Source organism: Oppia nitens, unplaced genomic scaffold, assembly GCF_028296485.1.
Source record: "Oppia nitens isolate AA-2021 unplaced genomic scaffold, nextdenovo-longstitch-racon4-pilon3 scaffold7_pilon_pilon_pilon, whole genome shotgun sequence".
Classification (NCBI taxonomy): Eukaryota; Metazoa; Arthropoda; class Arachnida; order Sarcoptiformes; family Oppiidae; genus Oppia; species Oppia nitens.
Genome location: NW_026533251.1, coordinates 2,549,204 through 2,576,734, shown reverse-complemented (window position 1 = coordinate 2,576,734; position 27,531 = coordinate 2,549,204). Strand labels below are relative to the sequence as shown.

General features: G+C 26.5%; 5 protein-coding genes and 1 non-coding gene across 7 annotated transcripts; 3 read left to right on the top strand and 3 right to left on the bottom strand.

Annotated features, from left to right (window-relative positions):
• The first annotated feature begins 793 nt into the window (after positions 1–793).
• On the top strand, positions 794–3,459 carry LOC128963061 (peroxisomal N(1)-acetyl-spermine/spermidine oxidase-like). 2 transcript variants are annotated; one of them, XM_054309520.1, is made up of 3 exons: positions 794–1,189; positions 1,946–2,931; positions 3,278–3,459. In XM_054309520.1, the coding sequence occupies exons 1-3, from the start codon at positions 922–924 to the stop codon at positions 3,440–3,442; spliced, it is 1,419 nt and encodes a 472-aa protein (XP_054165495.1). In that variant the 5' UTR covers positions 794–921; the 3' UTR covers positions 3,443–3,459. The 2 variants fall into 2 exon arrangements, with proteins under 2 accessions (XP_054165495.1, XP_054165494.1); XM_054309519.1 differs by having other exon boundaries at positions 794–1,231.
• Positions 3,460–11,267: 7,808 nt separating this feature from the next.
• LOC128963118 (helix-loop-helix protein 10-like) lies at positions 11,268–13,611 on the bottom strand. The gene is made up of 2 exons (XM_054309595.1): positions 12,725–13,611; positions 11,268–11,500 (listed from the first exon to the last, which is right to left on the bottom strand). Exons 1-2 carry the CDS (start codon positions 13,358–13,360, stop codon positions 11,348–11,350), a joined length of 789 nt encoding a protein of 262 aa, XP_054165570.1. The 5' UTR covers positions 13,361–13,611; the 3' UTR covers positions 11,268–11,347.
• A 3,878-nt stretch (positions 13,612–17,489) lies between these two features.
• Positions 17,490–20,438, bottom strand: LOC128963765 (cystathionine gamma-lyase-like). Its single transcript, XM_054310286.1, has 5 exons — positions 20,107–20,438; positions 18,923–19,004; positions 18,455–18,853; positions 18,307–18,384; positions 17,490–18,218 (listed from the first exon to the last, which is right to left on the bottom strand). The coding sequence occupies exons 1-5, from the start codon at positions 20,320–20,322 to the stop codon at positions 17,716–17,718; spliced, it is 1,278 nt and encodes a 425-aa protein (XP_054166261.1). The 5' UTR covers positions 20,323–20,438; the 3' UTR covers positions 17,490–17,715.
• A 1,188-nt stretch (positions 20,439–21,626) lies between these two features.
• Positions 21,627–24,081, bottom strand: LOC128963598 (G patch domain-containing protein 1-like). The gene has a single exon (XM_054310111.1). It carries the CDS (start codon positions 23,931–23,933, stop codon positions 21,627–21,629), a length of 2,307 nt encoding a protein of 768 aa, XP_054166086.1. The 5' UTR covers positions 23,934–24,081.
• Positions 24,082–24,185: 104 nt separating this feature from the next.
• Trnat-ugu (transfer RNA threonine (anticodon UGU)) lies at positions 24,186–24,258 on the top strand. The gene has a single exon. It is a non-coding gene; the product is annotated as a tRNA-Thr (tRNA).
• A 1,798-nt stretch (positions 24,259–26,056) lies between these two features.
• LOC128963597 (uncharacterized) lies at positions 26,057–27,426 on the top strand. Its single transcript, XM_054310110.1, has 6 exons — positions 26,057–26,083; positions 26,401–26,673; positions 26,730–26,845; positions 26,920–27,040; positions 27,127–27,265; positions 27,332–27,426. The coding sequence occupies exons 1-6, from the start codon at positions 26,057–26,059 to the stop codon at positions 27,424–27,426; spliced, it is 771 nt and encodes a 256-aa protein (XP_054166085.1).
• The last annotated feature ends 105 nt before the right edge of the window (positions 27,427–27,531 follow it).

Sequence of the window (27,531 nt, the reverse complement as noted above, 5' to 3'; positions counted from 1 at the left end):
ACATTAAAATTGACAAAATAATCGCTATTTTTGTCAATGACTTCATGTTTATTGAAATATCAATAGTTGTAACTTAAATTATAAATAGTTTTTTCATTTTTATATTGATTTATATAATTAAATTTAGATAGTAATCTGACATATGAATAAATATGTTTATTTAATATGTATTTTTCAAATAATCATTGCTTATCTAAAAAATATAATTATTAATTGATTTCATGAATTATGATGTTATTTGTATTTTATATAATTGTTGATTTATAGATAAAAATTTTAAAAATAATAAAATTTTCCATCTTACAATTTTAAAAACTATTTTTTTAGTATAGAATAATTGAATAATCTCTTCAAACAAAATGCAAAGTTATTATTTATTATTTTATTATTACAAATAATTTATTGTATTAAAAAATATTTTTGTATAATTATAAATTGCATGTCTATATTGTACAGTAATTGTACAAGTATTGTATAACATGAAAATAATATAAATTATATGAAAATTATTGAAAAATTCAAGGACTAAAAATACAGGTCAATATCTTTTTCAAAAAATACATAAAAACTTTTTCTTAAAAAATTAAATTTAAGATTACGGTATATATCTTATTATCATCAAAAATATTTGAACATTTTTATTAAAAAATAAACTAGTTTTCTAACATAACTTGTGATTTCAATAATTTTTTTCAAAAATATCGACAAAACTAAAAGTCATGCGAAGTAGCAGAAAAACAACGACAACCATAGCATAGCAACACAAATAGGGATCTAATGATATAATATTGTATGATATGTGAAAATATTGAATCATTTAGTCTCATACCTCATACAAAATCATTATAAATGTATGAAATTTAAGATAATTAAAAGTTTAGTCTCTATTATTACCTTTAATAATCATATAATTAAAAAACAATGTCTAACTCTCAAGTATCCAGTGATGTCATTATAATAGGTTGTGGTATTAGTGGACTCAGTGTTGCCTATCATTTACTGTTCAATGAATTTTCCGGTCGGATAATAATATTAGAGTCGCGGCCCAGTATTGGTGGTCGGATAACGTCGACATTTACCAAATATGAGAACCATAGGATAGAATTGGGTGCCAATTGGATCCACGGAATTATGGGAAATCCTATCTATGATTTGGCTCTCAAACATAAACTTATTGATCAATATTCAGGTAATTCTGGAAAACATTTGGTTGAGGCCCGGACTCTGACCGGTAATAAACTGGACATTGATTGGCGGGGGTTCGGAATTTGGGGGGCGGAATTGGGGGGGTTTAGAGTATGGGTTTTAAAGTTTAGGAGGGAGGGTATCACTACACCAAATATCAATGGCCGAAGTTAAAGAAAAATATATTTTTTTAAATTTTTTATTTTTTATTCAATTAATTTTATTCAATTTTTACATTAAAAATTGTTATTTGGTGACGGGTAGACAAGTTTGATGCCTGCACTGCTAATGTATCATATGCAGGGTTTTAAAAAACAATGTTTTATAAAGGGTTTATATTTGGCAAAATTTGCATCTATTGTTTATTCCTGCCACATTTAAAACCCTGATAATATGTATATCCTGGGTATACATTAAGCCCCCTCGCTACGCTCGGGCAATACCCCTTTTACCTAACCTGGTGTAGGCCTCGCAACCTAAACCTATTTATAAAGAAACACTACAAAAATGTAGTGTATATTACTATATATATATATATCATATATATGTAATGACCTCTCCAGCTTCTTGACCCTTCACCTCCGGCCATTGACATGTATATATATATAATCCTTATAACCCAAGGTATCTATATATGCTCCCCTCGCTTCGCTCGGGCAACCCCCATATACCGAACTTCCGCCCATTGATTTGGTTGAAGAGGTGTATCGGACATACTTTTATTTTATTAAAAAATGCGAAAATTATTTTCAAATTGAAGACTTGGAGGGAACCGTCAGATATGATAATTCAGTTGGAAAACGATTAAAAGCGGACATCGATTCATGGATTTCGAGCTTAAAAGATGTTGACGAAGAAGGAAAACAATTAAGAAAAAGTGTATTCAATACACTACTTAATAGAGAGACCTGTATATCGGGTTGTCATTCAATGAACGAAATGAGTCTCAAAGACTTTGGTTCCTATACTGAACTTCCCGGCGGTAACACAACTGTTCCGAAGGGATTCAATAAAATACTTAATTGTATTTTAGAAGAAATTGATGACAATGTCTCCAAAAAATCCAAATTGGGAGACAAATCAAATCTAATTGATGGCAAACAGTTAAGTATATTAAAGAATCAAAGAGTGAGTAAAATCAATTGGAAGACTATCACTCCTGATGGCAGTCCTCCTAAAGTGCAAGTTATTTGTGATAATGGATCAACTTATACCTCAAATCATGTGGTTATTACTTTACCATTAGGTGTCTTAAAAAAAGAATCTGAGAATCTCTTTGAGCCCAAACTACCCCAATATAAAATGGATGCAATCAATGCAATTGGTTTCGGAACTGTCAACAAAATATTCCTCGAGTATAGTTTACCACTAAATAACTTTATTGATGTCAGTGTTGATGAAACCATAGTTTTGTGGGACGAGAAAAATCCTCCAAAATGTAAAGGTTTCCAAAAAATATATTCAGTTTCAAAGATAACAAACCATTGTCTACTATTGTGGGCGTCCGGTAAAGAGGCAGTTGAACTCGAAAAGATGGACAATGAAGAGATCAATGAAGAGTTGAGTCAATTATTACAGCAATTGTTTAATAATTCAAAATTGCCGAAAGCAGACAATATAGTAGTGACCCGTTGGGGAAGTGATCCGTTTTCTTGTGGCTCCTACTCATACATACCAACCAACTCTTCTAATCGCGACATTGAGCTCTTATCTCAACCAATATATGCAGACCCGGCTAATGATAAGGTATTTATTGATTTCATATTATTCATTACATTATCTTAAATTTAAAACATTAGTTTATTAGTCAAAAATCAATGTATCGATTGTTAACTTAATTTCATATCATTTATTAGTTTATATTTAATCACTATTTGATAAAACACTTTTTCAATTTACTTAATCAATATATAAAACAGTATTGTAACAGATATTGTAAACAGTATATGAATTTATATGAATATATAAATTATTTTTTAATAATACAGTATAATATTATACAATACCGTATAATTTATCGTATAACTAAATTATAACTAAAATTCAATATTAAAAATAATTAATACTTTATTAACATAATTTGATTTTATAGCCAATTATGTTATTTGCTGGTGAGGCCACCCACCCGTCCTTTTATTCAACTGTGCATGGTGCTTTTCTAAGTGGACGAAAAGCAGCATATTATTTGCAAGACATAAATGATAACATGTCATCAATTGATTCAAATCACATTTTAAGTGCAATATCTAAACTTTAAATTAAACTGTTAAACAATATATTTGTGTATTTTAAATCAGTGTTATTGATCTTAAATTTTATTATTATTATTTTGATTAATTTACAAATCTAATAAAACTCTGATTTAACTATTAATTTTAAATACGTTTAAGAAATAAAAATAAAAGTAAATATATGCAATACTGTATTGAGAAACTATTTTGACTCTAATACTACTGTACTTTTTGTTTGCTTATTTGAATGCAATTGATTAACACAAGAGTTCAGAATAGATATATCAATAGTTTTGATATGCTTTTGGGTTTTGAAAAGATTTTTTAAACTTATATTAGAGACTATCTTAAGACTGATTTCTACTAGTTTTAAGATACTCTCCTTATATTATGGTATTTATTAACTTTTGACACCAATGGTCTATGATGTGGTCTAACTAGTGACCTATGATTTATAATAATAAGAAATAATTGTTATAACAGTAATTAAATAAACATTTATTATTATTATGTATTGATATATTGTTAATCTAATTATATAAAAATGAGTATGCTCAAATATTTTAATTGAACATAAATCATTTTTAAAAAATAATTGATATTATTAGCTAATACTGAATACTTATAATGTAAATTAATAAAGTATATTAAAATATTTATTAAATTAATAATATTGAAAAATAAATCTAATAAAAATCAAAATACTTATTGATAATCCAACAAATTGAGTGATTGATAGTATTGATAGATAACTTTAAATTATTAGTTTGTATAACCATAAGGATAGTGTATCTTCTTTTTTTCTGATTGAATCACATCCATGAAGAGCAAGAAGAATGATCCGACCATAAGAATTGCCTTTAATTAGTAATTTATAATTATAATGAATATAATGAATAAAAATCATAACATTTAATAAAAAGATTACCTGAAAGAAGGCGTCGTAGAAGACAGTGAAGAGATTCCAACAGCTAAACCCCATTTTAGGTCCACCGATACGCTGGATGTAGATCTGGAGCTGAGTCTTCAGTACCAAAGGCATGTGATTTTGCGAAACAGCATTTAACACACCGTAAGACTCGTGTATCTTAAAATCAAATTATAGTCATTTACTTTTTTATTATATTAACTATAATAATGAAAATTAATTTTAATATATCATATAATTTGTAAGAATATTAAAATACAATACAAAATACCTGTTCAGAAACAGCTCCGGCAGAAAACGCAGTTAAGATCAATGTAAACGCAAAACCAAAGATTGAAAACAAAAGCAATAGTCTAATGAATAAAGTCATGTCTTTGAATATTATGACTTGAATTAGGAAACAAATGGTTGTCGTATTGATGAAAAAGTTTTTGCAGACATAAAATTGCCAAAATTTGTTATATAGTGTCAACTCTCGGGTGTACTTGTTATGAGTGACCATAAAATCGGTTACTTTCTTATGCATTACCATTAACTCCAATTTGTGAACCGTTTCTAATTTAAGGGCCAATTCATTAAGTTTACGAAATTTGATGAGAAAATAGAAGCAAATCATATGAAATATTGCCATAACTGTGAAGTGCATCGAAATGCTATAATAGGCCCATATAATGATGACCACCGACCAGATTATACCCACCGGATACAAGTGCTCTTCAGGCCAACGATTGGCAAATATATTTACAATTGCAATAATAGTGGCCATTGTTAGGATTCTGTTAACAGTTTTAGTCACCCAAAGAGCAAATATAAGTCTTTGCCACGTTTCTGATGCCTCGTCAACATTCATATCCAAACTTTCCGGCGTTACTTTGCCTTTGCAGATCTCAAAGGGTCGGAGCCATTGTATGTTCATATAACCGAGTCCTGAGGCCAGTGTAAACAATGTTGACATGAATGCACCGGCAACTGACCATATAATTAAAACAAAGTGATAATCAAATGAGTCGCCATCTAAATACTTAGTGAAGTCGCCCAATGCTATCGATGATAAATATGGATTATCATCGGGAAGTGTAGAACTGAGAACCCACTTGAAGAGCATAAACCACTCCAATATAAATAGTAACCACTGATAGCTTCGTTTAATGAATGTCTTTTCTCCCGGTCCTTTGCCTTCAAATCTCTGACATAACAATCCCAGTGATATCAAGTAGGAGTCGATATGAATTCTGGGTAAAGTATCCAAAGGAGTTGTATAAATGTTACCCCTACTGGTCATCGACAGTATGCGGGTTATAATACGGGACACTAGTCTTACATTAGACATATTTAAACTATTATTTCACTATATTTTAACTTTTATAACTAAAAACAATTTCAATTATCTTCGTCGTCTATTTTACTGTATCTAAAAACATATTATTTTATGTATTGGTATATTTTTAATTTGTTTGATCACTATTTAACTAAAACAACAATATTTTTTATAGATTATAGTTGTAAAACACGAATTTCAATAATTTAAAAACTATTAAATTTATATTAATTTATTATATAATAATATTTACGTTATTCTAAATAAAGTTTTTAAGTTTTAATACTTGAGTAAATAAAATATTTCTATTATTTATTTGTATTACATAACTTTATAAATTTATAATATTATATTATATACATTAATTTTTTAATTTTATTAACAAAATTTATTTATACTATTAATTGTTTTTTTTTGTTTATTTGAATTTTGTAAAGAAATCATGTGTGTATGTGTGTATGTGTGTATGTGTGTATGTGTGTATGTGTGTATGTGTGTATGTGTGTATGTGTGTATGTGTGTATGTGTGTATGTGTGTATGTGTGTATGTGTGTATGTGTGTATGTGTGTATGTGTGTATGTGTGTATGTGTGTATGTGTGTATGTGTGTATGTGTGTATGTGTGTATGTGTGTATGTGTGTATGTGTGTATGTGTGTATGTGTGTATGTGTGTATGTGTGTATGTGTGTATGTGTGTATGTGTGTATGTGTGTATGTGTGTATGTGTGTATGTGTGTATGTGTGTATGTGTGTATGTGTGTATGTGTGTATGTGTGTATGTGTGTATGTGTGTATGTGTGTATGTGTGTACTATTGTTCATATACTCAGCCCATAAAATGGGAAATATTCAGTTGTTTTATCCCCATATCTATAGCTATTGTAATACTGAATTAAATTTACATGATATTCACTACACTACTACTGTATATTAATGGGATTCTTATTTATAAAATAAATATAATTATTTAATTATAATTACTTTTTGTAAAATTTTATTTATAATTGTTTTATATTTTTAATTTAGTTTAATTAAATGAATTATTTTTTACTTTGAATATTAATTAAAATACTAATAATAAAATTTATTTAATATTATAGTTATGTGTATTGAATAATGAATTGTTTCAAAATAACAAATATCGAGAGAACAAAATTAATATTAGGATTCCATAGACAGAAATTTCTTTTAGAATCTTTCCAGAAATTTCTCTATTACTTTAGAAAATTCTCTTTTTTGACAACTCTATTCTTTAATATTTGTAAGCATAGGGATGTTATTTCATTATCTCTAACTCTATAAACATAAAGAAAAAAAACATTTTTAAAATAAATTCAATACACTTAATAAATTTATTTATATTATTAACATATGATCTTATTTTTATTCCTCAATTAAAAAACAAATGACCAAGTTTAATTAAAAATTTTCTAATAAACTATCATTTTTTTTGTCCCATCTCTTTAAATGTTTTATTATGTATTGTTATTATAAAATTTTTTAAACCAATAAATACTTGTATTATTTAACATATTGTGTATAAAATTAATTAGTTTGTCTTAATATAAAATCAATAATTCAATAAATGTGTAAAATATTAAATTTATTAATTTAGTACATTTTGATTATCTTCATAAAGACCTCATTTTAACGCTTTGGTAAACATTTTTGATAGAAAATATGTATAAATATAATTCATAATATAGACAATTGGAGTCAATATTTTTTATTATAATTTTGAGTTCATTGAATTCAATGTGATCCGATATTTTATATTATAACATATAAATTGCTATATAGTTTAATTTATAATGTACTAATTTAAATATTATACTAATTTTACAATAAATTTGAATATGCATAATCTTTTCAAAATTAATGTTTTTGTAATTGTAATTAATGTGCTAATTATTAATATAAATTGTCGTACATTTATAGCATCGACATCATCGCAACTAATACATGCCATAAGCAAAGTAAAACCGGGAGATATAATAGAGTTACGAAACGCCACATTTAAGGGTCCGTTTCGTACGGAAAAGAGTGGATCCGCTAATGCAATGATTATACTTAAAGGCAATCGACAAACAATTATCTCAAACCGTGAAGGCGTTGGATTACATTTCAAACGAGCAAACTATTGGTATTTAAAAGGCTTTCTAATTGAGAACTCGAGGAAAGGCATGATTTTTGAGCGATCGAGTAATAATATTGTTGAAAACTTAAAGATTGAAAATATGGATGAAGAAGGCATTCATTTATATGATGACAGCTGTGATAATGTTATCCGTGAGACCAGTATTTCTATGACAGGCCTTAAGTCTGCCTCACACGGAGAGGCTATAGTGTTTGGCAGAGATTTTAGGCATTGGTATAGAGGACAACCCGATCAAAGTGACCGTAATGTTGTTATTAATAATCGATTGGGACCGGGATTCTCAACCGAGGCTATTGTTCTCAATGAGGGCACGTGTTGTGGTTTATTAGCTCGAAATTACTTTGACGGCAATGGTATGCATCACAGCAATGGTTACGGCTGTTGGGTTAAGATTAAAGGAGACAGATATCGCATTGAAAATAATAGGGGAAAGTCTACTGTAAGCGAAGGATTTATGGTATGATTTCCATCATTTTGTCATTATTTAGTGGTTATGTCTATAAAGAAATAATTACTATTACTATCAATTGACTATAATTTTAGGTAATGCGACCCCTGGAGAGCAATAACCTATTGAAAAGTGACCTCACATTAGATATGGGCGGTTGTGATAACATCTTTGAACACAACTCTTGCAATCTCCAGTCTAATGGCTATTGCATTAAAATAGTCAATGAAAACAAATGTGGAAATGTTGTCTATTCGGACAATGCATACACTGATGGACTGGCGCTGACCAACATTCCCGTTACGAGACGAAAGCGCTCTTATAAATACAGTTTTATAAAAGACGAAATCAATTTACCACTAATTTTTGCATTTACTTTCTTGCCATTTGTTTTCACTATATTAGCACTTATATTGTACTTTAGACCATCCAATAGATCAGATAAATAATTTTTATATATTTGTTTTAAATATAAAAATTAAAAATTTAATCATAATTGATTATAAAATAATATATATTCATTTTATATTTTATATTTAATACATATTTTTGCTGCTATTATTATTTGTTTGATTTACCAATTTGTGTCATTACTAATAACTCATTCCAAAGTTTTTATCGAAGATTTTCTAAAAATTAATTTAAAAAAATGAAAAATATTGTAAAAATGATTTTTAAACATAAATATAGTGTTAAATTTGTAAAAAAGCGGAAAATAGATAAACTTTATATTACAGTATTATAGATTTGTGACATTTTATCAGTTTTGACATCTAAAGTAAGATATTTATGTTATAAAGTATCATAATTTTTCTATTATTTTATTTTAGTCTACAATAAGACTTTTATATTATCTGACATAAATGATTAGAAATTTAATATTTAATTATATATTTAGTTTAGTAACAATTGTTAAATTAGAAAACTTATAAAAAGTATCAGTTTATAGTTACATAAGTTTTGGTATAAAAATTTGCAACAAAATTGATTTTTCCAATTAATAAGAAATGGTTCTAAAAATAAACATAAACTGTAATTAACTAATCTATTGTTTATAAATTGTAATAATTATCTTTTCCAAGACTTCCTGTGAGTTTCAGTTTATTTAGTTTATTATCTCGTCGTTTATATATTGTCTTAATATTCAATAACAGCGAGTGAGTGAGTGAGTGAGTGAGTGAGTGAGTGAGTGAGTGAGTGAGAGAGAGAGAGAGAGAAGAGAGAGAGAGAAGAGAGAGAGAGAGAGAGAGAGAGAGAGAGAGAGTTCATTTAAAGAAAGTAAAGTCTTTCATTAAAACAGCGGTTTAACCAAATGTTTATTTATAATGTATACAGTATTTATAACTTTATAACATTATTAGCTATTAAAGAAATTGTTTACAATACACCTGCTTTCAAATACATTCAATTTAAGTATTATTAATATTTATAGTGTTTGACTACTAAAGTAAATTATAGAAAACAATAGTTAACTGCTATCAAAATGCATAACTTGTACTGTATATCAATAAAGTTATTAAAATTTAACATTAAATTTTCAAATCAAATCTGACTTAAGTTACTATACATTAAGCATTAATCTAATTATCAAATGTGATCTGTTTTATGGCTAAACATTATCAGTGCATAAAATCTATGGCTTACATACATTAGAAATCAATAGTGACTGCGCTCTCATCCCTACTCTATAGATCATAACAAAGTATAGAGTATATCGTTATCTACAAAACATTATAACTAGACTCCAGTGACTCTCCAAATACTATAGAGTATGTATACATTTGCGTATAGATAGCACATAGAGATATGTATAGATCCCACCAAATAAACTGATACTGTATTACAGTATAAAAGCATTGAATAGCACTTTGTTTATTCAAAAGCCGTAATGCTTTTCCATCATTTTTATCAAATATTTTATGAGAAATATAGAAAAAGCAGATAGAAATGATGTTCACAAATTGTTTGATAAATTGAAAAAATAATTAGTTTGTTAAAAGATAATAAATCTCTAATTTGCTTACGTTTTTGAGGCTTTTTTTTGATTATAAAAAGTTTTCTCTACACTCAATATAAACAAATACAGAGAGTTTAACTCAAATATAAACTTTTATATTATGCTCTAATATACATAATATGTATGCATTCCCTCTCATCTCATATATGTTTATATACAACAATACTTTAATTCTTGTAAATCCCATCCCTTTCCTATTCCAGTCCCTCAATGAATGCCTACTTTTAGATTATTTGTTTTTATTTTATATAATTTGACAAACAATTGCTAACTTTATTCGTTTCCATACAAATTGAGTGAATCCAGTAATGCTTGAGATATATAATTAAATATCTTATTACTGGAAAAAACCACCAATTGATAAATTTTATTATTATTATTATATTGTCGGCAAAATAATTTATTATTATCACACACACACACACATATATATATATATATATATATATATATATATATATATATATTTCTAATAATATAAATATTTAAATATTATTATATCATTTTTTAAATAGAAAAACCAGTTTAATTGTATTTTAAAAATTTTATTATCATTATTAGATATATGCTTAAGTTTATTGAATTCATTGTAAGACATAATACAAAGTTTTGTTTATTACTATTTTAGTTTGTATACCAATGTAGATATATATTCATTATATACAGTATTAGAATATTTCAATTAGATTTATTAAATAGATATGATTATAATTTATAAATATGACATAATCTTTTTTACTAAATATATGTTTATTTATTTTAATATATATTTTTATTTAATAATTACATAAATTTCTATACATAATAATCCTCTAAAATTTATATGAAATATCAATATACTGCACCAATAAATTTTTAAATTATATAATACTTGTATGTATATAAGTATAATATGTGCAAAATCAATGATTTTGTAATAAAAAGAAATGTATTATAAATTTTTTGAAAATATAACTAAAAATTACATTAGATTATAGTAGTGTTAATTAAAAGTGTATATCATTTGATAATGTGTTTGTAATACAATTATGTGATAATAATGAATCAAATGATTGGTTTGTATTATTGGTTGTCATGTTGTTTGAGTTCGAGCTGTTCGACCCAAACGGCTTGAGGCCATCCCGTCCTTACTTTACATTTGGCCTTTCCGTTACTCTTGTATTGTATAGTATTTGGTGAATTGCATGGCATAGAAGTGCCTATTTTTATCAGATCCTAATTTAGTGATAAAAGAGAGTATAACACAATCATACAAATTGTTTTCAATAATCAATTATAATTATGTCTTCAATTTATTAAATAACAAGAATTTAATCAAATTGTGCGCTAAATTTTGATTTATGTATCAAAATCTACTGTATTTTCATATACTATTGTATTAATATAATACTGTATAATATATTAAAACAGTAGTATTATATTAATTGAGTACTAAACTTAATCATTTGTAACTAATAAATTATTGTTTCTTAAATCTCTAAGTGAAACAATTTTTTAAATAGAAATTTATTAAATAAACAATCAAAAATAAAATTAATTTTCTATGGCTTTAAATGGTTTAGTGTTTATGTTTTAAAATATTTTAGAAAATGAGAGACACATTAGTGATAATTAGTCTAAAAGTTAAGTATAGTGTTTTAAAAGTATAAGCAATTAGTCTAAAAAGATTTTTGATTTTGATTTCACTATTTTGTGTCTCTAAGAAATAATATCTATTTTTCTCTGCAAACAAATTATTTTGCATATATTGAGAATTCTTTTGAAACTTAAGTCCAGATTTTTTTGGTGTTAACGTAGAGTTACTGTTACTTTGCTATCTATGTATAATATACTGTATATGAAATACAAAAAAAAATTTACGATTGCTTTTGATGTGTGGGACCAAAAATATGCTTACGATTGGGCTTCAGTTGGTCTCCAATTACACACATTTTTACGGACAGGCAATAAAACAGTTCAATGAACACAAACATATTAGTTAAGCTTTTTTTGTTAGCCTTTCTAACTGTTTCTCTATAAGAGACACTTTTTTTTGACAGACATATATCTCTTACTTAGCTTTTTAACTAAGCATACATTTGTCACCACTTTATCAGCTTTTATTAATTAAAAGTTTTTATATCAATTAAAGTTAATTTATTTTACATAAATAAGAAAACTTATTGAGATATACTGTATATATTTATAATATGGTATATTAGACATTACATATTGATTAGAAAATTTATTTACATATTACTTAATATTAACTTTTTATAATTTGTCATCAATATTGAACCTATAGATTGATTTTTCATAAATTGAATCATTTCTAAAATGTATAGCTATTAATATATAGATTAAACACATGAAATAAAGTAAAACTTTTTGTGACGATGTAATTATAAAAGTAATAAATTAAATGTACGGTAAATATGAAAATGTTAAAAATATGCAAACCTTATAGTTGTCTCTATTGTTTCTCTTATGAGTCGACGGTAGGTCAGCACGAAAGCCCTCTTTCATGAGTTTAAGTCGTGTATCATTTGGTCCGTCAAGAATGGCAGTCAACCAAGTGATATAACTGGTGGCTAACCGTAAAGTCTTAATTTTGGACAGTTTGGTGTCCGCGGGAACATTAGGTATACAATCTCTAAGACTGGCGAACGCACTGTTAATTGATTGCGTCCGTCGCCTCTCTTTCTTGTTTGCCGTCACTCTTCTCTTGACAACTCTGACCACTCCTGTAGTTCTGTCTGTTATATATTTAGTGACACTTCCGTCACTGTTAGTGACCGTCAAGTTATTGTTATTCAAGTCTTCTAAGGGCTCTATTTTCGGCAACTCTTCTGTTTGATAATAATTATCGCATTTGTTTTCTGTTGTATAAGAATTGAATGTCTTTATCGGACTAATAGGTGGTGTCGAGTATCCGGCAGTCATCCAGTTTTGTTTTGAATAATAACTACCTGATTGTTCATACATAGACATTGTTGGTGTTGTGTCATATCTGGTACGGTAAGCATGGAGTCGATGAGTTGACTGGTGATCGTAATGAGGAAAGGGTGCCGAAGACGAAGCAAAACTTAAATCCATTTTTAAATTGTTTGAAGTGTTAAACAAATATGGATTAAGAAGTGTCACATCACGGTATCAACAGTTCAATTGAAATATATCCCTAAGCGCTTAAACTCAAGCCTAAGCTTATCAATCAGTGATTCTCTGATTATCTTCTTTTGTATGCAACTAATGGATAGGCGGCTATTGAGTGGCATCGGTAGCTGTCAATTGGCTCAGTTATGACTTAGGGAGGGATAACTCTCCTCCCATTTAGTTAAGCGCATTCAGTCATATAAATAGAGTAATGCAGAAGTGAGAGGTTAGACTTTAATAATAATGATTGATTAAAGTTTAGTAAATAATGAGAAAATATAACACAATTACATATAAAGTTATTTTATTTTATTATTATTAGCATTAATACTATTATTATTATTACTATTATATCATAAGAGCCATATGTGAGGAAAATACAGTACAGTATGAGATTATTTGTGTAATTGAATAATATGTTATATTAAAAGATTAGGCATCAAAGCTATACATACCAGTGATACCACAAATATTAGCATAACATGTGCCATATATTATATGATGATTATATTTCATATAATCAAATAATAAATTCTGATCCCTTTTATTCATTAAATACTCTATACAAACAAAATTTGCCACTAAATGCAAAATATCATTGACTCTCACAAAACAATTTGTAATATAATAGTTGTGTAACACTTAAATCTAATTATGTTTATATTATATTTATCAATAATTTACAATTGACTTTATTTAATACTTAATGTAATTTAATTGTTTAGTGTTTAATGATGTTTGATTTATTGATACGATATTAGCTTCAATAAATACATATATTGCTTGAATATATTTTTAAAAATATCTATAATATTGATAAACTAATGTTTGAATGTTTGTTAAAATAAAGATTTCATTTATTGAAAAAATAATTTTAATCATTTTGAACTTAACGTTTAATGTAAATAAATTATTAAATATTTAATTCATTACATATTAGTTTAATGTTTAATTTTATTGTTGAGTAATTTTACATTAATAGCTATTTTATATTTGCAATTGTTTTAGTTATTCATAAATATCAGGTTTTTATAATAAAAGTTTTATTAAAATTGTTCATTTAAAATGTAATTAAAACAATTAAATTATTGATTTTGTAAAAGATTCATAATTATTTAATTAAATTATATAAACATTTTGTTAATCTTAAGCAAAACATTATGTACAAGAGGTAATCAATAATTATCATAAAGTCAATTAAACATTTGTTAACTTATGTTTTGCATCCAATTGCTGTCAAAAATGTCAACTTTTAGGCAAACATATTATAAAAAATTGATATCTCAAAAATAAACTGACAATGATTAAACAGTCTTTCATTTATAATATTAACCCTATATCTTAAATATATATTTAATTTCAATAATTTCTACTAAAAAATGCTTATAATTTATTTCGAGATATAATTAATTTATAACAATTATTCTATAATAATTAGTTAATAATAAATCTATAGATTAAAAAATATTACAAATATTAATAGTCAAATTACCCAAAAAATGCATAGTTTTACATTGTTCACCAATATTATTGTAGTTTTCAAATAAGCGATTTTTGCCAAACATAAAATAGTTCAGTTTTAGTAGTTATGTCATATTTGATATCTAAATAATCGTTAATATAAGTATTATATAATAAGATATGTATTTATATTTATAATATGATATATAAGAAACAGACTAAATGACTGAAAGTGCCTCAACTCGACTGCAAATACTCCTACACTATAATAGACTATACATTAACCGCTTATTATATAATCAAACAATAACTAGTGTTTAGACACTAAACGTTACATTTTTGCAATGTTTACCTATACTATCACAACAGTACTGTATTTACTACTGTATTTTAAAGCTGCTCTATATTTATTCGTATATTTTTATATAAAGTTTTGAGATCTATATATTATATATAAAATAATGACACCTTTGATTTAAATGTCAACTAATATAAAAGTTATTATTATGTATAATAATAATGAAATAAACTACAATTTTAAGAAATTATATATATATATCCAATAGTATATTCAAATTATTATATAACTTTTATATGAATATCTATTTAAAAATGTCAATATTATAGTTGTTATAAAGTCAACATATCAATGAATATCACATTTTGCAACTCTTTTTTATAAAACCAGTCATCAATAATATCGTTCCCTTAAATCAATCATTTTATTGTAAAGAAAATCTTGATTATTGTTATTAGCATTTAATAAAGCATTAAAATTTCAATATCAAATCATTTTTATTTTTATCGACAATTTATACAACAAAAATTCAAGTGTTTTATTACAATTTAAAATTAATATAAAATAAATAAGTGATTCGTATTACGATTTTTGTACTTTAAGCTAATATATTTTAGGTTAATTTTAAAAATTGATTAAATTAAAACAGTATAAATATATTATATTTTATTAATAAAATAATTTAATAATATTAATCTTAACTAATTTACAATATTATACCGTAACTCAATTGTTAAAAGAAATAAATAAAATTTATTATTAATAGAAATGAATAATAAAGTCAAATACATAAATATTTTAAGTAAATTGTTGGACAAATATTTTTAATTTATTGTTATTTTTCGAAACACATGTTAGAAAAGTTGGAAATAAAGTCATTTATTTTGATAGAAGTGAGAGTAAAATGTGGTAAAAGAGAGAAATAATTAAGAAATAGAAGTTAAAAAAAGGAGACAAGAGATGGGTTTGCAGTTTAAATCAACAGACAATTGACCTCAAGTGACCCCTCTATGTAATGCCAGTGCAAAGTGTGTATCACTTATCAAATTAATAACTGGACATAATTTTGTCAAGAAATCAGTTAAGCAAATGATTAGTGAAAGAAAGAGATACCATAAGAGTCATATGATATGACTGCCTAACCGTCGAGCCTATGGATAAACCATTAAGAAGGCGCCGAAGCGGCAAATCTTATGCCATACGAAACCCAAGTAAGTGTTGTTTCATAAAATTATTTTAACATATAATGTCTCAAACAATGACACAAATAAATGCTCAAAATATGTCTATATATAACTGTATTTTAGATTATATCATAATTGTTACCATTAAGACTTGTATACAGTTATACAGTAAATGCTTTTATTGAGCACTTGTGAAGATATTTTGAAAAACTGTTTCAAATAAAATGAGTGGAGAATGGAGTTCAAGGGACTGACCTTTTCTTTGATGGCATTTGTTTGTTGTATGGCTTGAAACTGACAAAAATTAGTTGTTTAGTCTAAAACTGTTGGCTCAAGAAATATCATGAAAACGAGTGACAACTTTTGTGTTAAACTTAACTTAACGTTAGGAACGTTAGGAAGTTATCAGTGATATAGAGGATAGACATTTACTATATAAGCACAGCACAGCATGTGATACTACAAGTGCAAGTGAGAGGGTAGTCTATGTTACGATTAATTCACTGTTGATAGAGAGGACCGGATGATAGAGATAGGGGTTATATGAGACATAAGATATGTGGGTATTGTTTACACGATGTGTGTATTTTTGAAGACAACTTTGAATCATAAAATTGTTTAGCAATAGCTAAGGCCTGACAACAAGTCTTCCAAGGCTTCGATACCAACAGACAGCCTGACGAGTGTGCCGTCAGTTCCCAGCATTTCTCTCATTTCCTCAGACATTGAATTGCTAGCCATTGGTGACTGAAAAAAGTCGGCATATCTGAACCACACTCTCGACAGATATTAAACTTGCAGTCAGTGAATAATTTTGACATTTTTATAAACATTGTGGCGATATATATGTCATGTACTATACAATAGCATTAGTAGCTAAAGCCCTGACAACAAGTCATAAATGTATCACTTTGTTGACCAAAACATGTGATTATATAATAAATGGATATTATTATACTTATAATTACAAAGCTAGTATAAAATAGTAAATGTGATGACTTCTACTCAATCATACCGTTCCCTTAATGATACGGTAATAAAATTATTGTAATTATTAGTACTACTGTATTAACAAATAAGTTATAGCTTCGATAAAAAAGATATTTTTATTTTAACAAATTTGATTCATTAGATATTAATTAATATAAATATTTAGAATTAATAATACAGTAAATTTAATATTAGAAAGTAATTATTGGCACAGATATTGTTAAACATTATTGATAATAATTGACAGTAAATTGCAGTTTCTTTAGCAAAAATAATGGCAGAGAAGTTACTGTTTGGATATTGGATACCCAATTGATAGGGTATTTGCAATAAAATATAAGAAATATAAAATTATATAATAAATGTTATTTTAACGACACTTTTCTATCATAAAAYTCTTTCGCAATATTTAAGGCTTGGCTGAGATCTGACAGCAAGTCTTCGGTCGCTTCGATACCAACAGACAGTCTGATGAGTGTATCGCTAATTCCCAGCATTTCTCGTGTTTCCTTAGGCAATGATTGGTGAGTCATGAGCGCCGGTATCTCAATGAGACTCTCAACAGATCCTAAACTTTCGGCTAAAATAAATAATTTCAGATTCTTTATAAACACAGAAGCAGTCTCTCCGTCGCCCTCTATATATGCGGATACCATTCCACTAAAGCCAGAGCACTGGCGTAAAGCTAACTCGTGCTGGGGATGGCTCTTCAATCCGGGATGAATCACCTTTTTGACCATTGGATGAGATTCAAGAAACCGCGCCACAGCTAATCCATTTTCCTGGTGTTTGTCCATTCTTACAGCCAAAGTTTTTAAACCTCTGTTCACCAAAAAGCAATCAAATGGTGACGGAACAGCTCCCAGTGCTGATTATAAATATTTTTATTTTACGATAATCAATAAGTTAGTCAATTAAAAATAATTAGACAAATTTCAAATACTCTTTTATCTTACAATTTTGAAGATATTTGAGTTTATCATATATGTCCTTTGAATTGGTGGCAATAGCGCCCATAACAACATCTGCGTGACCTGTTATGTAATGGTAAAAATAATATCAATAAAATATTTAATTTCAATTAATTGTTTGTTAATCCTTAACCGTTCATGTATTTTGTCAGTGAATGCATAGCAATGTCCGCACCCAAAGACAATGGTTGTTGAAAATAAGAGCTCATAAATGTATTGTCGACAACATATATAGCTTCGGGAGCTTCTCTCTTGACAATAGCGGCTACGGCTTTAATATCGACTAATTTCATGGTTGGATTTGTTGGCGTTTCCATCCAAACTAGTCTTGTATTAGGCTTTAAAGCTTTCAATACATTTTGTGGATCTCTTGCGTCGGCAAAACTAATTTCAAGACCCAATCGGGCCGCAACTGTTCGGAAATAACGATTTGTACCGCCGTAGACATCATCAAAACATAAGATATGGTCGCCGGCACTCAACAGATGAGTCACATTTAGTTGAGCCGATAGTCCGGAAGCAAAACATAGGGCTTTGGTATTGAAACATAAAAGTAATTATATTTTAAATTTTATTATTTTATAATTTATAACTGACTAACCATATTGTGCCTCTTCTAGTGAAGCAATAGCTTCTTCAAGACATTTTCGCGTTGGATTACCACTTCTTCCATAATCAAAACCCTATTAATCAATTAAATTATGATATTTTTTATTTAGTAAATTAATATCTTTTAATTTAACTTAATCTAATCAATTCATAACTTTATAAAATTAATTAATTAATTTTTTAATTTGAAAATTTTTATTTTATACAATATAATCAATATTGCTAATCATATCTATAAATTGTAATGTTATTATCAAATATCAATTCAGATTATATATTAAATTTTATGACTAATAAATAATTCATTAAATTATTATTATTTTATTATAAGTAACATCAAATAGAGAGTATGTTTTGAGTAAATTTATTATTTATAAACCCTATACAGTATATTCCAATCATTAAAATTAGAATTATCAATAAATTGTAACATAAAATTTGTAAATTAGATAGTAGTTTGAAAAATATTAGTTATTAAAAATTACTATTTTTCAAGGATTTTGAAACTGATTGGATACAAGACAACGAAATTATTAAAGAATCTTATCTTAAGATTAATATTTTAAATCAGAATAAGTTTTTAAAAATTACAAAATCTCTTTGAAAATTGCAAAATGCTTTCGGCATTAATTAAAATTTTACATAAACTATAAATGTCGAAAGCATTTGTTATAATACTAATTGTATACAAAATTAATAATTTAAATAATTTATATAGTATATTGATATGTTTTTAAATATTAATTTTTAGAAAATAGTAACAAATTTTATTAATTATTATAGACATTATAAAGAATTGTAACATTAATTATAGTTTAATTTTAAATGTAATTAACAATTATTAGCTTATTTAATAATAAACATTTTTATATAAATTTTAATTATAATTATTATTGTATTATATAGTTTCTGAAAAAATAAATTTTCGATTCATATGATATGAAAGTTTAGAAACAATTACATGAAATATACGAATGCTTTGTAATATAATATATGATATTGTTTTGCAATTATACTACAATATTACACAATCCTATTCATGCAATATTATTCTGCAATTTTATACTCTTTAATAAAGTAATAGTTAACATAAGATAAATAATTTTTTAATATTTAATGATAATAGTTAAATAATTACATTTAAATTATAAAATTTATAATTATTAGAAAACTTACGGAAAAATTTCCTGGAGAATATTGAGCAAAAGTGGTTGACATAGATATTGGAGGAACGACAGCCCGTGAAGTCCATTGAGACGGATCTTGTCCGGCATGTAGAGCACGGGTAGCAAAATGGACATCAAATGTGATTTGATTGTCTTTATTTGTCCCATTTGTCCCATTTTGACTATTAATGTCAACTCCATTACAATTTTCTCCATTTGAAGACATTTTTTTAGTACAGAATATTAAATGAATGTCAATAATAGCTTTTTATCAGACGTGCGCTCAACTTATGCTTTCAAACACTAATAAATTGACTAAACGTTTGAAGCATTTGTTTTAATACCGGTCTGTATTTGATCCCAAATAACTGACGTCACCATTATATAGCATTTATGTTTTTTATATTAAAATAAATACATATACTTATATTTTATCCGCTTTTATCATAACATTCATGACTATAATCAAAACTATAATTTATCGTAAATTAGCAGATATTTAAAGATTAATAATATATTTCAGGTGCACTCTCTCTGCACTTAAATTATGCCTCAAAGCTATTTAAATTCTTTTACAAGATATGTTGAGTCCATATAAAAATCAATTTTTTCAAAAAAAACAAACTTAAATACAATTAATTACAATTATTTTCATACCTTGATAATTTTTTCTAAGTAAACATTAAAGATATAAAAATAAATGAAATAATTTGAAATAGTTTTTCTATTGATAGCAAGTAAAGGTCATTTGTGTCTCATCAATAAGTTATAAAAAATTCTGTTGAAATTTTCTTGTTTTAAATTATTACAGTAATTGTAAAAATTATTATCTATTATTGAATAAAAATACTGTAAAGAATATCTTTAAACGATTTGAAACTTATGGTATTAATTGAGTAAATTTAAATTTATATACAAAAATTTCATAATTGTTATTGAAATGTATTTGAAAAATTGATAAGTTTTGTGCCAAATATAATAAATATTATTCACAAATAAATAATATTATTGATTAATATTATCAATTTATATTTAATTTGTAATCCAATTCCTTCAAATTAGTAAATAACTGATTTGTCATATGATTTAATTAATGCAAAAAAATGTATACAATTTGAAATGTGTGCAACTGTAATATAAACTCATAATTTATATTATAATTTAAAGCAAATTTACTAATCAAATATATTAAAATAGTTTCAATAAAAACTTACAAAATATTTATTATTATTATTTTTTTGGTAATAAGTGCAAAACTTAGTAACTTATGGTAATTATTAATGATTAGCATAAAATAAATATTTGAAGGTCACCAAAACAATTAATAATTATTGATTTACAATGCAATAATTGTTAAATATTATTATATTTGTTAACATAAAAATTATTAAACAAGTATTTAATTAATGTTATCTTTAACTAATCTTTTTATATAAATATAAGACATTTATAAAAGTAATTTATATATTTATTTAGCAATTTATTTACAATAATAATCTTTAAATTTAATAAATAATTAGATAAAATATATTATTTACGAGAACTTTTCAGATGTTTTATTAGTTTCAAATCAATATCTGAAGAATCTGTTGATGAGCTGCGATGTCTCTTATGTTTGTGATTTGATTTATGTTTTTTATGTTTCTTATGCTTTTTGTGTTCACTTTTCTTGCGTTTGGATGTCTTCTCTTTGAAATCAATCAATTTATTACTTGAATTATCGAAAGAAGAAACTAAAAAACTAGAATCGGGTGGAAGTGCCGGACCATAAATATCACTATCATTTACAACACTTTGTTGAGGTGTTGGATCTAATTTGATTTGATCTACACTTTCAATGATTTCGCAATTATTTACACTTTCTATTTGTTTATCATTTTGCGTTTTATTTGAATGCAAAACATGTGTAAAATTTCTATTTAATTGATCGAAATCTATGTCAGCAAAAATTCCACTTCTTTTACTTGAATTCAGTGTTGAAGTTGTCTTTAAGTCACTGGAAGTTATGACAGTTTTTTCTGTGATTTCATTATTAATTTCTTTGTCATTATTATCACTATTTTCTTCATCACTTTCATCGTCCGAAGCAAATATTGCTTTAAATAAGTCAATCGGCGGTCGAATCAATTCTTCTTCATTTTCTTTCACAATGTTTTCAGTTTCTCTATTGTTAAGACTTTTAGAAACAGCTGTTCCAGAATTTTGTTCATAACTTTTAGTATTTTCGTCTTTAGAAATATCAATTGACGATTCTGTGACCAGTTGTTTGTCAAACAAATTGTCAAATAAATTAAATTTATTCTTCTTGTCGTTTACATGTGATGTTCTGTTTCTGACATCAGATTTTCCTACAGTAACTACACCGACAACATCAGGATATTGTGGATAAGGATTAGGTATATTAAAACGTTTGCACAACAGGTTGTGTGGATGCCATTCATATGTTGTTCTCTCGATTTTAAAACTTTTATCACTTTTGTTGACTTCTTGTTCAGTATTTTTAACTTCTTTTGTATCTTTAAAAGCAGTCAGACCTCCAGCTAATGTACTTTCTTCTGATTCATTACTACTTCTGGTAAACTTATTGCCAAAAAACCCAGTCAAAGGTTTTTTATAATTCGGTTCATTTTTCTTTTCACTTAATTTTTCCTTATCTTTGACTATATTTAGTTCAAAATCTTTAGTCTCAATCTTTTTGAAACCCTGTTTATGGATTATTTCTTCTCCTAAAATAATAGCTCTGATATTTGCATTTAAAACAGGATTACTTGTATTTGATTTACTATCACTTCCAACACTATTACCGGTAGTGCTAGTATTTTGTGAGACTTTTAACTGATCCCATCGTGATTTACGTTCATTATGTGATTTAGTTTCGCGATTATTGGGTCTCCAATTATGCGGTAAAATAGGAATCGGATATTTTTGACATAAATTTTGAATTAAATTAACTTTTGTCGAGCATTTAGTGAAACCTTTAATGATATCACTCTTCAATATATCTATGGCTTTGTGTTTATCTTTTTTCTTATTTTTATTGTCAGGTTTAACGGAACCAATTTCAAAATCATATTGAGTTAAGTCATCCTTATGATAAACAATGGCATCTTCTTCGATATCATCGTCAAGAACTCCATATCCAAAGGCTTCGCCAGAAATTTTTAGTTTACGTCCGCTTTTAAGAGTAGCCGAAACGCCATTTAAAACTCGGGACTCATTGTTATCACTTCCTTCTGCTATCGATTGATATCCAATGCCATGAAAATCATCTTTTGGTTTATATATGTTTTTCAAATCATTAATTGAATTCCTTATCAATGGTTCTTCACATCCATAGATCACATCGTCTTTATGTTTGTTTTCAGTTTTTGCACTCAATTTCATGCGTTTATATAATTGAAGACCAATTGATTCGACAGATGGTTTGATGACTGATTTCAAAACATCGATAAGTGAATCGTTTTCACGAAAACCTGCGAACTCTTGTTCGGCAAACTTGTCTTTAGTGGTGATCCGTTTGGGAGCGATTCCAAACACATCCAAGTCCTCCGAGTCCATGAAGTTTTCGGGCTTTCGTTGAACAAGTGATTGATCCCATCGTTGACTGCGACTGGAGATGAATAGAGATGGTGTAAATCCTGCTTCAGATCCGACAGTATTGAAGTGTCCGGCAGAGAACCCGCCGGTAAAGGCTCCGTGAAATCTTCGCCGACCGCGAGAGTCGCGAACAGTTAGATCTAAGTCAGGCTTTTTGCTGACAATCTGGTCGTCAGCTAACGGAGCAAATGGTGTGCCGAGAAGTCCGTCATTTTCGTCGTCCGAATAATTTGTGGCCATTTTAGTAGTCAGTCAGTGATCGGCGATAATCGGCAATACTTTTAGACATTTGTCAACAAATCAACACATGTTTAACGTATTCATTGAATTCATTGATTTGTTTCTACAAAATGTTTGCCAAATATGTGCTATAAATCAACGATAGGTTTGTATTATATTTGCAAATATTTTGTTCATATATTTTATGTAAATAATTGCTTATTATTGGAAACCAACAATAATTACAACATTTGTGTGCACTTATCAACCGTTGCCACCATAGCTCAGTGGATAGAGCACTGGTCTTGTAAACCAGGGGTCGTGAGTTCGATCCTCACTGGTGGCTATTATTTCATTTTATCTTTATTGTCATAATCTTTTTAATATTTATATTAAATTAATTTACTACTATATATCTTATGCTAACAATTAAAATGATTAATTATAATAGACTCACACAATATATCAATTGATTATATTCTCTATATTTAGATTTCAATATAATTTTTTTTGTATTAATTAAACTAATTTACTGTATGTTATAATAATTAGAATTTGATTTTACATTCATATTATTACAAAATAATTGTAAGTAATTTTATTAATTGCAAAAAAATATTTTAAAAATTTATTGAACAATAAATAAGTTGTTTGAAAGTGTTGTCATATAAATAGTGTGTATTGACTAATGTGTGGATAATTGATAAGTTTGGATGAATTGTGTGAACTTGTGGTCGATATAAGCGATGATTTGTTGTTTCAATTGTTGGATGCGTTCAGAAGTGGTCTGTTTTAGAGTAGTTTCAAGTCTTTCAACTTTTTCTTCGATCATTGCGTTCCTGAGCTCAGCCTCTTGTAATCGTCTCCTGAGAACAAGTATTTCATTTGCATAAATCTCTTGGCTGTGATTGCCCTGAGTTTGTGTCTCACTTTCGATGAATTGGTTATCATTTCTCTGTGTTTGCAATCGATCGCTACCTGTTGTCGACAAATTTCTGAGCCTCTCATCTGCCAATTCGTTCAATCGGATCAATTCGTCGAGAGTAGGGATAGAGTTGTGTGACCTATTGTCTGGATCACTACGAGGTGATGGCATACCATTGATATTTTGGTTTCCTTTATCTATAAGATGTTGTGCTGTATCAGCGCATACATCTGTGTTATTGCACGGACACCGACAACTACGACAACATTTCCACACATTAGACATACCTGAGCTCTACTTTTCTTTTTAAATTTTAGTTAAACTGTCAGTTAATTTAGATAAACCTATTTGATTAATATTAATCGCGTGAACATTTCATTTATTGTATTAATTTAATTTTTTAAAATTGTTTATTATTTTTAAAAGTTAATAAATATTTTATTGATAGCAAATTAATTTTTATAAATAAACTTTTTAATAATATTTTTATTTATTAATCAAATTATAAATAATCAAATAATTAAGTTACATTTATATTGTAGATTGTATTTATTTATTTAATAATAAATTATTATTGTATATTTGCTACTAATTGCTAAATAAAATTATTACAAGTATTATTAAACTTATTGTTTATATTAATCAATCAATATATTATAAATAAAATTTTTACTATATTTAAACATTTTGAAATTTTTATGGACAGCACATGTGTGTTACTGATGAAAAAATGCGCAAAAAATTTCATATAAATTAAGTCGACTTAAAGTAAGAATAGCCTATAATGTTATTTCTTTGTTAATATTACAATAATTTTTGATAAAGATTTTTTATATTGATATATTACTGTATAATTTTAAGTATTATCATTAGTAGTAAAATGCTATTATTATAAAATATGATTATAATTAATATGAAAATGTGGTGGACAAATATTTTAACCAAGTTAAATCATTTAATAGCTAAACCAATTGAAAGTGAAAATACAAAATTAAAAAATTTAAGTAAAATTGACACAAAAGTTAAGTCAATTTTCGATAAATATTCATCAAACGGAATAACCAACGATGAAATGCTTGATATTGCTAAACATGTAGTGAAAACGTATTTATTTAAAATAAAATTATGGAAATATTTAATGATATTAGTAAAAATAATTTCATTAATTATTGTATTATATGGTTTGAAACATATTGATGCTATAAGTAGACTGTCCTCAATGTATGGCAGGATCTTATTATTTCGGGTATGTTTTGTTGAGATAATACTTATTAAAATATATATTCTGTTTACTTTTGTTACTATCAAAGCATTGAAAAGTTAGATAACACACGTTTTAAATGTTATAATAATATAAACACAATAAATTAGGAAAATTTTAAGACAATTTAGTTTGAAAAATCATTTTTACGCAATTTATAATATATTTTTGTTATAAATTTATTAATCTTATTAATCTTATTAATGTTAAAAATTTGAAAATATATTAAACAATAAGATTGAAGTTTAAAGAAAAATAAATGCAATATTGAATATATAATTGAAGTTAATTACATCTTATAGGTTGAGCCGTATTGGGATTGGAACCGTTGGTATGATTCTTCATGTCTGATGGATAATCCATTTTATGAGTTTAAAAAGTTACGCGAATGGGACTGTCATTTGTGTGAAGATATTACACAATTTAAAAAATTATCCGATATTAAGGATGAATTAATTGTTGAAAGATATATTAGAAATGAGATCCCAATTATTATTGGATCAGATATGATGAGAGCAGACATTGAGAAGTGGCCCATTGCTAGACATGACTTTGCGTTAAGTCATATTCAAAATGTATTGACTTATTGTATAGATTTTTATTATTCATATTTATGTTTATATATTTTTAGATATACGATGAAAATGATTGGAAAAATGTATGTCTTTTTAAGACTAATCTTAAGGTCAACGACCACTTAAGTCTATTAAATAAATTAAAATCAAATCAATATTCAAACATTGGATGGTATGCTCATTGGTTAGTCAATTAAATTAATGTAGAGTTTTGTAAATAACTTTATAAATTTTTTAATACTTAAGGGAAAATTGTAATTCAAAAACAGAAAAACAATTGAGAAAGTATTATAATAGACCACAAATGATACCACCAATGCTTGAAATGACCATGGGCAATTGGATACTCATATCATACAATTATATGGCAATACATTTTAAATTGGTCACAATCATAATAATTTTAATTTTTAGATTATTATAAATACAATAATTTTACAAATATCACCACAGATTGATCCATCGCCTGGAACTCAAGTATTATTGATGATTCAAATTAGAGGACAAAACAGGATTAAAGCTGAAGCCAAACATTATTGCGCTGACAAAGGCTGTCAACAATTTGAAGATATATTAAAAGAAAATGAAATTTGTATGTCTTTATGTCTTTTATCTAATTGTTATTATAATATAATTTATATATAATATTATTGTTTAGTGATTATAAGCGCACGGCTTTGGAATTTGTCATATATTCCGATTAAAGCAAACAATTCAGGTATTGCTTTAATAATTGGTGCCAAATATAATTAAATTTATTTATATTTATGTAATATTTATTTATCATATTGTATATTATATAATGAATTGATTTTTGAATTTTATTATAATTAATGATATTATTCAGATCTTATTTGA

Coding starts and splice junctions, on each gene's coding strand:
- LOC128963597 (XM_054310110.1), top strand. CDS start 26,057: ATGTATGGCAGGATCTTATTATTTCGG. Junction 26,674..26,729: donor CGTTAAGTCATATTCAAAAT/GTATTGACTTAT, acceptor ATATATTTTTAG/ATATACGATGAAAATGATTG. Junction 27,041..27,126: donor TCATATCATACAATTATATG/GCAATACATTTT, acceptor ATATCACCACAG/ATTGATCCATCGCCTGGAAC.
- LOC128963061 (XM_054309519.1), top strand. CDS start 922: ATGTCTAACTCTCAAGTATCCAGTGATGTCATTATAATAGGTTGTGGT. Junction 1,232..1,945: donor TGAGGCCCGGACTCTGACCG/GTAATAAACTGG, acceptor TTCAAATTGAAG/ACTTGGAGGGAACCGTCAGA. Junction 2,932..3,277: donor CAGACCCGGCTAATGATAAG/GTATTTATTGAT, acceptor TTGATTTTATAG/CCAATTATGTTATTTGCTGG.
- LOC128963598 (XM_054310111.1), bottom strand. CDS start 23,933: ATGGCCACAAATTATTCGGACGACGAAAATGACGGACTTCTCGGCACA.
- LOC128963118 (XM_054309595.1), bottom strand. CDS start 13,360: ATGGATTTAAGTTTTGCTTCGTCTTCGGCACCCTTTCCTCATTACGAT. Junction 11,501..12,724: donor ACAATAGAGACAACTATAAG/GTTTGCATATTT, acceptor TCACTAAATTAG/GATCTGATAAAAATAGGCAC.